This window comes from Cavia porcellus, unplaced genomic scaffold (assembly GCF_034190915.1).
Source record: "Cavia porcellus strain 051 isolate PalLab524CR breed Dunkin Hartley unplaced genomic scaffold, mCavPor4.1 scaffold_15, whole genome shotgun sequence".
NCBI lineage: Eukaryota > Metazoa > Chordata > Mammalia > Rodentia > Caviidae > Cavia > Cavia porcellus.
In genome coordinates this window covers 10,390,232-10,403,933 of record NW_026947498.1, presented here as the reverse complement: position 1 = coordinate 10,403,933, position 13,702 = coordinate 10,390,232, and the positions used below count along the sequence as shown (strand labels likewise).

Below are 13,702 nucleotides of genomic sequence, written 5' to 3'. Positions count from 1 at the left end.
GAGGCTTAGGGACATTTTGAGCACAGGTCAAAATTCACCAGGCCCAAGCTCCCCAGCGCTTTGACTGCCCAAGTCCCAAGTGACAAGGTCTTCCCTCTGCCTCAGCCCTGAGCCTCCAGGACTCCACTGCTCCCTGGTGCTCTGTCCTGGACATGGGCCTCACTCTAACCCAGTGACTCCAGAAGAGTTAGCCACTGTCCCTTGTGACTCCTCAGGTAAGTCCCTAGCTCCCAGGAACATCCATGGCCGGAGGAGACCCAAGTCCGCCCAGATCGTGTGTCCCTATCAACACGAGAGGCAGAGAATCAGGTGATGGGAAGTTTATTGATTCTGTGAGGAGCTGACAGGGTGAGGTTCAGGGCAGGTGACAGAGCTGAGGACCCGGGAGGGAGGGGTCAGAGTCGCACAGTGCACATAGTATGGGCCCTGTCCTCAGGGGGAGACAGCAGCCTGCAGTCCTGGGTCTCGACGAGGCTGAGAGGGTCAATGAGGTGCCTGGCCATAGGGTGACCTAAGCCTATTGTGGGACAAGGCCTTCAGCAGCAGGACTTCTGGCCCAAGGAGAGTCCACAGCAGGCGGGGCGGGGGCAGGCGGGGCGGCAGAGCAGTGACACGCTGGAGGATGGGCAGCAGCAGCTGGGCTGGCAGGACGAGGTGCAGCAGGAGGAGGAGGGCAGACAGCAGGCGGGTCTGCACACAGGGCGGCAGAGCAGGGACACGGAGGAGCACGAGGGTGTGCAGCAGCTGGGCACGCAGCAGGCCGGCTGGCAGGGGGAGCAGGAGCAGCAGGCAGGCTGGCAGCAGGAGGAGGAGGCACCGGAGCAGACGGGTGTGCAGCAGACAGGCTTACAGCACACAGGCGTGCAACAGACAGGTGTGCAGCAGGCAGGTGTGCAACACACAGGTTTGCAACAGACAGGTTTACAGCATGTGGGTATGCAACAGACAGTCTTGCAGCAGACAGGTGTGCAGCAGGCAGGTGTGCAGCAGGCAGGTGTGCAGCAGGCGGGCGCGCAGCAGCAAGGCTCGCAGGAGGAGGAGCAGCAGGCCGGCTGGCAGCTCGACTGCTGGCAGCACGTGGGTGTGCAGGAGCTGGTGCAGCCTGACTGGCAGCATGGGGTGCAGACCAGGCTCAGGCAGGGGGCCGGGGCGCAGCAGCTGGGCTGGCAGCAGCTGGAGGTGCAGCAGGGGGGCTCGCAGCAGCTCTCTGGGCAGTTGTCTACCTGCCAGGGCTCGGTGCAAGCGCTGGAGCAGAGGGACATGGTGGAGGCGGCCATGGCTGGGTTGGGTTGTGGGAGGGTGTGAGTGTGAGTGAGTGTGTGAGTGTGAGTGTGTGAGGTGCTCAGGGCCGCAGGCTTTTATATCAGGTCAGGCTGTGTTATTCCTGCTTGAGGCTCCAGCAGCCTTCCCTTTCCTTGTTTCGGTCCCTTTCCTTGTTTCTGTCCCTGTCCTCGTTGCCATCCTCTCCTTGTCGTCCTTTTCCTTGTTGGTGTTTTGAGCCTAGCACTGGTGCCTTGTTCACTCTGTTTTATGCAAAGCGCCGCTCAGCCTGTGGATTCGAGGTGCTAGCAAAGGGCTGGGTGATGCCCTCATCTGTGCTTGGTCGTCCATGCAGACATCTTGGAGATGGAGGACCTGTCTGGCTGCACTTGCTGCCCAGGAGGTGAGGGGACAGAGCCCAGTCTGTGCTGCCACGGAGCTGCTGTGGAGCATGAGGGAGGTGACAGAGCAGCACCATGGGGGACAGTGGGGCAGGAGGTGGCACCAGACCCACATGCCACCATGGAGGTGGCCTGTGACAGAAAGTTGGATACACAGATCCCCAGGGGCGAGACCAAGGCTCCCCGGAGTCCCAGGGAAATGTTGATCTCGGGACTGGAAATTTCAGCCACATCTGGAACAAATGAATGGAAGCTGGTGTCTGTCTGACTGCAAAGATAAAACCCTGAAAGCTTCTCTGAAAGCAAAACAGAAATCTGATCCCAGGGGCAGCAGAGGAGAGAAAACAAGGAGAAGCACAAAACTCAGGGAAGTCAGGCGAAGGCTCTTAGCTTCTTCAGGAGAAGCAGAGGCAGCTGCTGAGGTTGACCTCCCGGGAACTGGCGGTGGAGCGACCCCAGGCCACCCTTGGCGGGCTGTGACTCTGACAGTCAGTTGTGAAAGTCCTGTGTCAGCCACCTCAGCCCAGAATCCCTACCCCTCACTGCTGCCCTCCTGTGAGAGGAACAGGTTCCCGTGCCATGGTCTGTGAGCAGGGCCCCTCCGCTGTGCCTCTCCTAGAAATCACGGACGCTGGCATTCGGGGCGCAGGTCCCCACAGGGCCGGCTGCACCCCACCCTAGAACCTGCTTGTTCACTTGGACTCGCCCACAAGGTTCATGCAAGGTGCTGCAAGCGTCAGATCGCCTATTCCATGTGGCGGGGGAGGGTCCGCAGCGTGGACGCCACAGTCCGCGTGTCCTGCAGGGGAAGCGAGTGGGCTCGTGGTGCCCACCGTGAGGATTTGAGCCAGGCGGCTGTGACGTGCAGTCAATGCGCTCTGTTTCGGAGGATGCTGAGCTTTCACCTCCTGTAGTGGACACCCTGGAGTGGTCCTGCTGGGCCACGGGTCAGCCTCCGTGTGGTCTCAGGGTTGGCAGAGCGGCAGCGTCTCTCGCACCGCAGCCGTACGGGAGCTCGTGCCCTGTGCTGCCCGCACTCGGGACTGCTGCTGAGCTGGTCTTCGCCATCCTGGAGACCAGAGTGGCGTCTGCTGTAGTTTCAGGTTGCCTTGTGCCCAGGACCAAGGAGGGGTCGCCTCACTCATTTAACCTGCCTGTTACTGGGCTATTGTCCAGAGGGTCAGAGCACCCACGCTTCCCCGCGGTGTGGAGTTCCGGGTCTCCTGTGGTGGTCACCTTGGCGTGGGGTCCTAATCTGAGCTTCTCTGGTGCTGAGGAGATAGAGCGCCTCCTGCCTGCGGACTAGCCATCCACGCCTCTTTCCTGGTGGTCTTTTCCTTTGTGTCTAGGCCCCTTTTTAAGTTAGATTTTCATTGCTCTCAGCATCTTGTTTTGACAGATTTTACTCTATTCTTGTCTGTTTGATAGTATCAAGTTTGAGGGTATAGGCAACTACTTTGAAAACAATAAGATTCACTATGATGCCCATTCTGGTTTGACTATTCTCTTCTTTGGAATTCCTGTAATGTCTTCAATGTTTCGGTTTTATTCGTTCTGTTCTGTACTGTTTTGTTCCATTTTATTATACCTGATGACATAGGCAATTCTTTTTAAGATAGCAAGAGGCATTATGGTAACCATTGTTGATCACCTCGTTTTCTGTTTTTGCATCATGTACTATATCCATCCTTTGTTTTGACTGACTCTGCTTTGTTTTGTCACATTTGGTTTTGTTCTCTTCCAAAAAAAAAAAGGCAATAAGAATTGTGGGAGTACTCAAAGCCAAAATGCATAAATGTTATTATGAAAAAGCGACGAAATAAAGTGCTCTAAAGAATATAAATGCAAGTATGTTTAGGTGTGTAAGACAGATGACTATATTACTAGGTTTTTGTTGGATCCTTGAACATAACATTTTGCTGTCTAACTGTTTGAATGTCCACTTCGTATGCTTTAAATTTCTAACTTGAACATCTATTTCTAAGATGACAATATGTAATGTATCAAACAGCGATTTCTTACTGGTTATTTTTTTTTTGAAATTCTCTATTATTTGTACACTTTTACTTTTTTTTTCTTTAAATAAAATTTAAAAAATTAGATTTTCTTCCTGTTGTACTTCAAAGTTGTCTGTGTCTTTTGGGCACACATGCTCTGGTCAGATTTGCAAATATTTTCTACGTGCCTTTGCCCTGTCTTCTCATTCCTGCAACAGTGCATTTTAAGGAATAAAAATGCTTACTATTGATGAAGGCCACTTTATCAACTGCTTTGTTTTACACATCAGGCTTTTAGTGTCTCAGACATAAACATTTTAAAATTTTATTTCCATGTCTAGCATCTATTATGTTTTGATGGCTATGCTCAATTATTATTTTGCACGTTTCATGGGACATTATTTGAAATTCAGCTGTCTTGTTTTGAGTAATGTGCAATTCTTTCAAATATTTCTTTCTGTCCTTCATTTTCCTTTGTTCTTTGGTGAGAGGTCAGCCAACTTTTCTGAGTCTGTCTGCTTCTCTCTTCTCTCTCTCAGATTTGTGCCACTATTTTTGCCTGCATTACATTGTCTTGATTCCTGTGGATTCTAGAAAACCTTGAAATCAAGAAGTCATGTCCTCACCTTTGATGCTTTTACATAGTTTAAATTCACTTGTCTCAGGAAGGACATTTTATTTTATTTTTGTTATTTTGGTGTTTTTGAGACAGGATCTCACCATTCTAATCAGACTGGCCTTGAATTCACTTTGTTTTCCAGGCCGGCCTTGAACTTGCAGCAGCCCAGCTGCCTCAGCCTCCTGAATATTGGGATAATAAGCATGTTCCACCTGCTAGGAAGGCTAGGCTAGGAGGGACATTTTACTATCAGCGTGTTGATATCCAGAAGGGGGAGCCACAGCATGTCACGTCCATGCTTGGGGCACCTGAGGGCTTCTTAAAGATGGAACCTGCTGTTGAGCACAGGCACAGACTGGGATGAACTCCCGTGAACTTGGCTCAGGGTTAGACCATCACACACGCGCCAGGGAAGCCGGCATGCAGGAATGCAAACATGTGACAACAACAGGCGTAAAAATGAAGCAGCGAAGCTGCAGCCTGGCTTGCTCTGCTCTGCCCCCTGCTGCCTGCTGTTGTCGCTGATCTCTGCCTGTGTGCTTTCTTTGGGGACCTTACTGTGAAAATACTCCTCAGCCCCTTCAACCCCTACACAATAAATCTCTGCTGAAGTTTCAACCGGGCCTTCTCAGAACTGCAGATGGACTGAAGGAGCTGAATGTGGCAGCAGCTGTGTGCACCCCACAGGGGCCAGAGTCCGAGGCCCTGCTTGTTTAAGTCTTATTTGATTTCCTTCATGCTGTTCTCCTAAGCTGCATATTCCATTAGACTGCTAAACTGTCATTTAATTCTGGTGTAAATCATGCTCCTAATGAACATTGTTGAGTAGTCAGTGTTTATCGCAGTGCATGGGACACAGCGAGGTTTTGCTGCTTTTGTTACTTGGAATTGGCCTCTCCCATCCTGGCTGCACAGCCTTACAGTGCCGAGAGTCTTCCTGCTGACTTCCAGGGTCCCCTGCGCATGAGCCCATCTTCTGTGCAGCACGGCAAATGTGCTCAGAGACGGCAGGGATGACGCTGTGTTTCCCTCTGCAACATGTGTGCCAGCATGTGTCCCCCCTGCTCTCACCAGGGTGACTGCCACTGTGTGGTGACAAAGGGTTGCTGCAGTGGATGCCTGCACCTCTGCTGGCCAGAGAGGAAGCATTCAGTCCTGGACCACTGACAGGGAAGTGGGTTGTTTCCCTGAACATCTGATACCAGGTTGAAAACTGAGGCTGACCTATCTCTAGTTCCTAGAGAGCATTTGTAAAAATCTGACCTCATGGATTTTGTACATGTCCTGTGTATCTATAGATATAATGGTACCATTTCTGTCTCACTCTGTTCACATAGTGAATCATGCTGATGATCACCAAGTCGGTTGGATTTTTATCACTAGGTAGTATTATATCCCTGAGATGAACCTGAGATGTCTTGTCCTTTTGATGATTAATTGTGTATGGTTTGCTATTATTTTATTGTGGATTTTGGGGTCTAACTTATTGGGGATATCACTCTTTTATTTTCTCTCCATGTGGTGTGTTAGTCCTGGATATCAGAGTGTGGCCGACCCTTTAGAAGTCATGGTCGTGTGTTCTGCCTTCTCCGGTCTAGGAGAGATGGTACAGACCTGTCACTGGTGCCTTCTTTAAATGTCTTGGCAGAGCACATCAGTGAACAATTGAGACCTAAAGGCTTCTTTATCAGAATAATTTAAACTGAGAGAGGACATGGAGGAAGTGGGCAGAGAGCCATGGAGCGGGAGAGTCCTGGGACACTGTGTCTGATAAGCGCTGACACCAAAACATGCAATGAAATCTGAGAACTCAACAGGAGAACAAAGAGAAGGGGCAGCTAAGAAGGGGCAAACAAGTGAGCAGAGGCTCCCCCCAGAAGACACACTGGTGTCCAAGCCTTTGACCAGGTGCTCGGCTCAAACATCATTAAGAACCCAGAAGTGTCACACTAAGTCTCAGCCTCACAGCGCACCTGCTGAAAAGGCCCGGGTCACGGTGTCAGGGGAATGGAGCAGCAGGAGCTCTCCCTCAGCACTGCGGAAATGCAGAGCAGTGCAGTCACGTCGCGAGGTGGTTCTGTGGTTCCGAACAGCACCAAACACACTCTTATGGTCCAACAGTGGCTCTCTTCCTATGTACCCAAAGCAGCTGAAGACTCACGTCTACATGGAAATCCACACAGATGCACACAGCAGAATTATTCACAGCTGCTCCAAGCTGGGAGGCACCAAGTGAAGGAGTGGAAAGATGGCAGCAGTACCAGAGAGCAGGTAAAGAGTATTATTGAGTTCTAGGAAGAATTATCAAGAGATTAACCATCCTAGAGGGGCTCAGTGCCCAGGAGGCAGGGAGAGGAGCTGGGTCTCCAAGCTGTGTTCTGTGGGACTCCCAGGACATGGCACTGGGAAAGGGCAAGGTTTGAGGACAGGTAGAGGTCAGGACTGAGTAGCTTGGGAACAGAGAGCTAAGATGGAGCCCAGAGGGGGTCATGGATGGAAGGGGCGCCTGCAGGGATCTGACGGACGCAGGTCAGGTCCAGAGTCACACAAACCACAGCAACAAGGGAATCACCCATGACAGTGAAGGGGATTGGGGTGAAAGAAAATGTCCACCTCCTGAGGGTGATGGTGACGGGGCCTGGCCCGAGGCAGAGGGACACCCACGTATTTGGCCATGGACTGAGCTTGCTCTGAAGGTGAAGTCTGTTAAAAACGGATGCAGGTCGTGAAGGCCGCCTGGGTGTTGTTCTGTGATCTTGGTGTTTGCGTCTCCATGAGGAGCCCACAGCCTCTCGCTGTCCACCCTCTGCACAGACATAGCGTCGTGGTCCCTCCTACCCCAGGCCCCGATGTCCAGGGCCATGTCTTCCCCATCTTCCACAGGCCGCAGACATTAACGAAGTTCATCTTCTGCAGAATGAGTGCTGCTTTCCTTGGCTGTCCCATTGTCACTGTTTGTCCCTATTATCTGCCTACGCTTTATACTTCACACCTCATGCCTGACAGGGGTGGCTGGAGTCTTATTTGTCCACTTTAAACACTTTCTCTCTCTTTGCTGTTGTGTGTAAAAGCGCTCTTCTTGCAGGATGGTTGGAATTTTGTCTCGAGGACCCGGCCTATGACTGTGCCCTCTCGCCCTATGGCAGGACGTCGGGCCACGCAGAGGGCAGGGCCTGGGCACCCTGAAGCTCCCTAGTGTGTTGCTTCTTTTTTAAAAATTTTATTTAAAGAAAGACTAAACAAAATAGAAAACGGGTAGAAATAATACGTACTTTCAAAGAAAAAATAAACAGTAAGAAATCACTAGCTGATGATTACAGATTGTCCTCTTACAAATAGCTATTCAGCATAATAAAGTGGGGATTCAAACACTGAGACTCCAACCAGTTCGGTTCCACTATCCAACTAAAACTTAGACATATTGTTATCAATCCTATACACTTAAACCTACATGCAGTTATCCATATCTTCAATTATGTTGACATTCAACAAACTCAAGCAGGCTAATACCACTGAGAACAAACAATAATACTATTACTACATTTCACATGCTGACACTCCAGGATCAGCATTTTGCATCTCTTTTTCTTCAAAGTATCTGTTCATTCCATCATGTGTCATAAGATCAGTTCTCATAAACTGTTTATAGATTCTACACAGTCATGGGTCTTAACATGTATTTCTATCCTTTCTATATTAGAGGGAGAAAAAATACAAAGTGAGACAAAACAAAACATATTCCAATAAACACGTGAAATGAAAAAGACATATAAGACCATTGTACAAGGAGTTCTACCATAGTTCCTGTGATGTCTCTTGTTATCCTCAATAGAATTGCCTATATCATCAGACATAGCATAATTAAATATATCAGTTCATAATGATATTAATAATAACACAGCTTTGTATATAGTATAAAAGTTCAAAAACAGGCATTTATCACACGGAATGTGTACCATGGAGTCTTGTCTTCAGTGTAGTTGCCTATACTCTCAGACTTGATACGATCGATCATAACAGCTTTGAATAAAATCTGTCAATACCAAACAGCAATCAAACAAACAAACCAGATTTAATAAGATCCGTCATGATAAAACAGTATAAGTCACACAGGGCTCCAGATTAAGATAATAGGAAATTAAAGATGATTACTGTGCTATATCCTGATGTTTTGGGGATAGCTGTCTGTGCCCTCAAATCTAATGGAAGTAGACAAACTGGAACAGAATAAAATCTATCTAAGCAGAGTGGTGCGAGTAATGTGGGTTTTAAATCCTGATATACTATTAACAGTATCTTCTGCAATCTTTTGTAAGACTCTCCCTCACCTTTCCCTTTCCCAGCATACACTGTGCACTTTTGGGACTGACCAAGACCCTTGGTTTTAAATGGCGGTGGGCGGGGGGGCGGGGGGGCGGGGGGGGGGGCGGACCTGCTATTTACCTAAGTGAACCTTCTCTCTCCTAGACTTGATCTCTAATTGTATTCTTTTACCTATTAAAGCCTGTGTTTCCAACTTATGCACAAATACTGATCTAGTTGCCCATATTACTCTCGGGTTCTATGTCAAATAGAGCATTGTTTTCTCATATTTGATTTTCAATCCATGTACTCTTTTTCATGTTAATTATATTTCCTATAAATAGCATTTCGAGGACCCTCCCTCCTGATCTACTCCACATATGGTTCTTTTTTTTAAATTTAGTGTATCAAGGACATCTATATTACAGATGATAACCAACCTTCTCTACCTCATTTCTGTTATGCTCTCTTTTTGCCTTCAGTTGTCTGCTTATCTTCTTCATTCTGTATTCTGCTCCATTCATTGAGGCCTCTCTGCCACTGTTCCTGGAGTCCTAGTACTTTTCTCTCTCTCTAGAATGCCCTGCAGTATTCTCTGTAGACTTGGATTGGTAGCTGCCAATTTCGCAAATTCCTCTTTGTCTTGGAAGCATCTTGTTTCTCTATTAATTTCTAGAGACAGTTTAGCAGGTATATCAATCTGGGATGCAGGGTATTTTCTTTCAGGGCTTGGAATATTTCCATCCAGACTCTTCTTGACTCGATGGTTTGTGTTTAGAAGTCTGCCGTTATTCTGATGGGCCTTCCTTTATAGATTATCCGTTTCTTTTCTCTAACAACTTTTAATATTTGGTTCTTATATTGAATTGCAGGATCTTGATTATTATATGCCTGGGTGTGGCTCTGTTTTGGTTGTAGGTGGCTGGAGTTCTGAATGCCTCATACATCAGAATATCATTTACCTTTCCCATGCTTGGGAAGTTTTCCTTAATTATTTCTGTGAATAGACTTTGTAGATCCTTTGTTGGTACCCCTGCTTCTTCATTCACATTCTTTATTCTCAAGTTATAGACCCTCTTGTCGTCTTCTACAAAGGCTAGAGCCTGTGTATTGTTACTACTTGTTTCCGTGTTAGTTTTAAAAAGTTTCCCTTTCATAATCCCACATTGTAATAATGTCCTCCACTTTAGATAATCTATCCTTAGTTTCTTTCAAACACATTTGCCATCCTTCCATAGAGTTATTAATTTCCTGCTAATCTCTTTGAATCTGCTTCATGTATTCTATATTTTTTATATTCTTCATCAAATGGTTCTCTCCTTCGTTTGAGTTTCTCCATTTTTCTGTCTGTGTCTTTTTGAGGGGTTTTTGCATCTCTTTTATTAACTTTCTTATATCTTCCTTTACTGGGCTAAATATTTCACTTTTGAACTCGTCTATTAGGTCCCGAAGATATCTCTTCATGCTCACTGGAGCCATGTCTGATATTGCATGTTTACTGTTCTCATTCTCCTTTGTATGTACCTGTGCTGGGTCAATCTTCTCAGCGTTGGGGACTTTTTGTTGTTGCTTTCTCTTCCTATCTACTTTGTTTCTTCCAGGAGGCCCCAGTTTCTTTCCTTATTGGTTTCAATTCTTCTGAAGCACACTAGCCAAGTGACCCTCCCCACTGCACTGTGCTAGTGAGTTGCAAACAGGGGCAGCTTAAGGCTGGGCCCTCACCTCTAGATCATCAAGCTGCTGTGGCCTGTACTGTATTACTCCGCACCACGTCCCTTCCAGGTCAGTCAAACTTCTGAGGCTTCACTGTGTTAGTGTGGCTAGTGTGTACTGCCACTGTAGGGAACTGATTTTGGATAACATATTAGGTCTCAGCCAGGTCGTGCAACCCAGGCCTTGCTCGCTCCACCAATCCCGTTCCGGAAGGGAACAACTGACTGAAGTCACTGCTGCCCCTTATAATTGCTAGTCCTGCCTGGTCCCTGAATGTCGTCTGCCAAAGCCCCCCTTTCTGTGGAATGGCTCCATTCCCATCACTCACCACAGGTTGATGCAGGCTCCCTGCCAGCTCACCTCTCCGTTTCGCTGGTCGACCACCGACCTCAATGTGACTGCACCTCAAGTGAGTCCAAGTGCCGGGACCTCGGAGGTTTAGGCAAGTCGCCCACTTAGCAGGAGCACTGAACATTTAGCTGTTCCAGTAGCAGCACGAGGACTGTATATTTGATTGGTTCTTCTTGGGATGAGAGAATTCATCTCCGTCTATTTGGGACTCCCCCACAGTGTATTATGTTGAATTCTAAGTTGGCTATCTCAGGGGGCATCTGTAGCCAGTTGTCATCTATCCGCCATCTCTGCTCGAATCTCGTGTTCCTTCTTTCTCTTTCCCGTGCCTCGGCTTAGGATGTGACCCTTGCGAGGTTGTTGGTGCTGTTCATTTCTATAACGTCATCTCTTTGGTGTAAACATTCCTGTGATTTTCACCTCCCTAGGTTTCCTCCCTAGATGTCTTGTGTCTGTAATGGCTGATATATTGTGTCAGCTTCAGAAACTGAGAAGTTTAACTGTGCTGCTCAGCAGGGCTCAGGGCACTCACCCTGTAAACATCCTCACCCTGTGCAAGAGAAGTGCAATGGGATGTCTTGAGTGCTGCCTCTGCTCTGGGAGCGGGGAAGCCCTCTTCCAACCTAAAGGAGGAAAAGAGGCTTCCTCCTCTCCAACCACCACTGCTGTACTTTTGTGGCCTTTGCTGTCTTCTGCCACCTTGAAGTCTTGCCACTCACTGTGCCAACCTGGCCTGGAGCCAGCTGATTACAGACTGAAACCTCCACACACTATGAGCTAAATAAACCTTTCCTTCCTTCATTTTGGACATCTGGTATTTTGGCTCAGCGATCAGAGAGAGAAACTAACACAATGTCCTTTTCCTCCTTATCCTTAATGAATGTGCTGCCTTTCCTGCCTTGAATACAGGGAACCAGTGATGACTCCAGAGTGATCCCATACCCCGGGAGGCTGGCAGCTCCTCTTCCATCTGCTCATCCCGATATGGTGGCATCTTCCCACCTGTCCGTGTGCCCGCTGTCTTTCAAGTGATCTTTACTGCCGCACTAGGCACTACATTCTGTGCTGAGTGGCTCGGGCAGTGTGTTCTGAGGCTTAGGGACATTTTGAGCACAGGTCAAAATTCACCAGGCCCAAGCTCCCCAGCGCTTTGACTGCCCAAGTCCCAAGTGACAAGGTCTTCCCTCTGCCTCAGCCCTGAGCCTCCAGGACTCCACTGCTCCCTGGTGCTCTGTCCTGGACATGGGCCTCACTCTAACCCAGTGACTCCAGAAGAGTTAGCCACTGTCCCTTGTGACTCCTCAGGTAAGTCCCTAGCTCCCAGGAACATCCATGGCCGGAGGAGACCCAAGTCCGCCCAGATCGTGTGTCCCTATCAACACGAGAGGCAGAGAATCAGGTGATGGGAAGTTTATTGATTCTGTGAGGAGCTGACAGGGTGAGGTTCAGGGCAGGTGACAGAGCTGAGGACCCGGGAGGGAGGGGTCAGAGTCGCACAGTGCACATAGTATGGGCCCTGTCCTCAGGGGGAGACAGCAGCCTGCAGTCCTGGGTCTCGACGAGGCTGAGAGGGTCAATGAGGTGCCTGGCCATAGGGTGACCTAAGCCTATTGTGGGACAAGGCCTTCAGCAGCAGGACTTCTGGCCCAAGGAGAGTCCACAGCAGGCGGGGCGGGGGCAGGCGGGGCGGCAGAGCAGTGACACGCTGGAGGATGGGCAGCAGCAGCTGGGCTGGCAGGACGAGGTGCAGCAGGAGGAGGAGGGCAGACAGCAGGCGGGTCTGCACACAGGGCGGCAGAGCAGGGACACGGAGGAGCACGAGGGTGTGCAGCAGCTGGGCACGCAGCAGGCCGGCTGGCAGGGGGAGCAGGAGCAGCAGGCAGGCTGGCAGCAGGAGGAGGAGGCACCGGAGCAGACGGGTGTGCAGCAGACAGGCTTACAGCACACAGGCGTGCAACAGACAGGTGTGCAGCAGGCAGGTGTGCAACACACAGGTTTGCAACAGACAGGTTTACAGCATGTGGGTATGCAACAGACAGTCTTGCAGCAGACAGGTGTGCAGCAGGCAGGTGTGCAGCAGGCAGGTGTGCAGCAGGCGGGCGCGCAGCAGCAAGGCTCGCAGGAGGAGGAGCAGCAGGCCGGCTGGCAGCTCGACTGCTGGCAGCACGTGGGTGTGCAGGAGCTGGTGCAGCCTGACTGGCAGCATGGGGTGCAGACCAGGCTCAGGCAGGGGGCCGGGGCGCAGCAGCTGGGCTGGCAGCAGCTGGAGGTGCAGCAGGGGGGCTCGCAGCAGCTCTCTGGGCAGTTGTCTACCTGCCAGGGCTCGGTGCAAGCGCTGGAGCAGAGGGACATGGTGGAGGCGGCCATGGCTGGGTTGGGTTGTGGGAGGGTGTGAGTGTGAGTGAGTGTGTGAGTGTGAGTGTGTGAGGTGCTCAGGGCCGCAGGCTTTTATATCAGGTCAGGCTGTGTTATTCCTGCTTGAGGCTCCAGCAGCCTTCCCTTTCCTTGTTTCGGTCCCTTTCCTTGTTTCTGTCCCTGTCCTCGTTGCCATCCTCTCCTTGTCGTCCTTTTCCTTGTTGGTGTTTTGAGCCTAGCACTGGTGCCTTGTTCACTCTGTTTTATGCAAAGCGCCGCTCAGCCTGTGGATTCGAGGTGCTAGCAAAGGGCTGGGTGATGCCCTCATCTGTGCTTGGTCGTCCATGCAGACATCTTGGAGATGGAGGACCTGTCTGGCTGCACTTGCTGCCCAGGAGGTGAGGGGACAGAGCCCAGTCTGTGCTGCCACGGAGCTGCTGTGGAGCATGAGGGAGGTGACAGAGCAGCACCATGGGGGACAGTGGGGCAGGAGGTGGCACCAGACCCACATGCCACCATGGAGGTGGCCTGTGACAGAAAGTTGGATACACAGATCCCCAGGGGCGAGACCAAGGCTCCCCGGAGTCCCAGGCAAATGTTGATCTCGGGACTGGAAATTTCAGCCACATCTGGAACAAATGAATGGAAGCTGGTGTCTGTCTGACTGCAAAGATAAAACCCTGAAAGCTTCTCTGAAAGCAAAA

The 13,702-nt window shown here is 49.9% G+C and overlaps 2 protein-coding genes across 2 annotated transcripts; both read right to left on the bottom strand.

Annotated features, from left to right (window-relative positions):
* Positions 1-305: 305 nt before the first annotated feature.
* LOC134470453 (keratin-associated protein 10-1-like) lies at positions 306-1,466 on the bottom strand. The gene has a single exon (XM_063224628.1). It carries the CDS (start codon positions 1,275-1,277, stop codon positions 537-539), a length of 741 nt encoding a protein of 246 aa, XP_063080698.1. The 5' UTR covers positions 1,278-1,466; the 3' UTR covers positions 306-536.
* A 10,572-nt stretch (positions 1,467-12,038) lies between these two features.
* LOC106026254 (keratin-associated protein 10-1-like) lies at positions 12,039-13,199 on the bottom strand. The gene has a single exon (XM_023562518.2). It carries the CDS (start codon positions 13,008-13,010, stop codon positions 12,270-12,272), a length of 741 nt encoding a protein of 246 aa, XP_023418286.1. The 5' UTR covers positions 13,011-13,199; the 3' UTR covers positions 12,039-12,269.
* Between the last annotated feature and the right edge of the window lie 503 nt (positions 13,200-13,702).

What these genes read in the sequence shown, in the direction of transcription:
- LOC134470453 (XM_063224628.1), bottom strand. Translation starts at nt 1,277, where the DNA reads ATGGCCGCCTCCACCATGTCCCTCTGCTCCAGCGCTTGCACCGAGCCC.
- LOC106026254 (XM_023562518.2), bottom strand. Translation starts at nt 13,010, where the DNA reads ATGGCCGCCTCCACCATGTCCCTCTGCTCCAGCGCTTGCACCGAGCCC.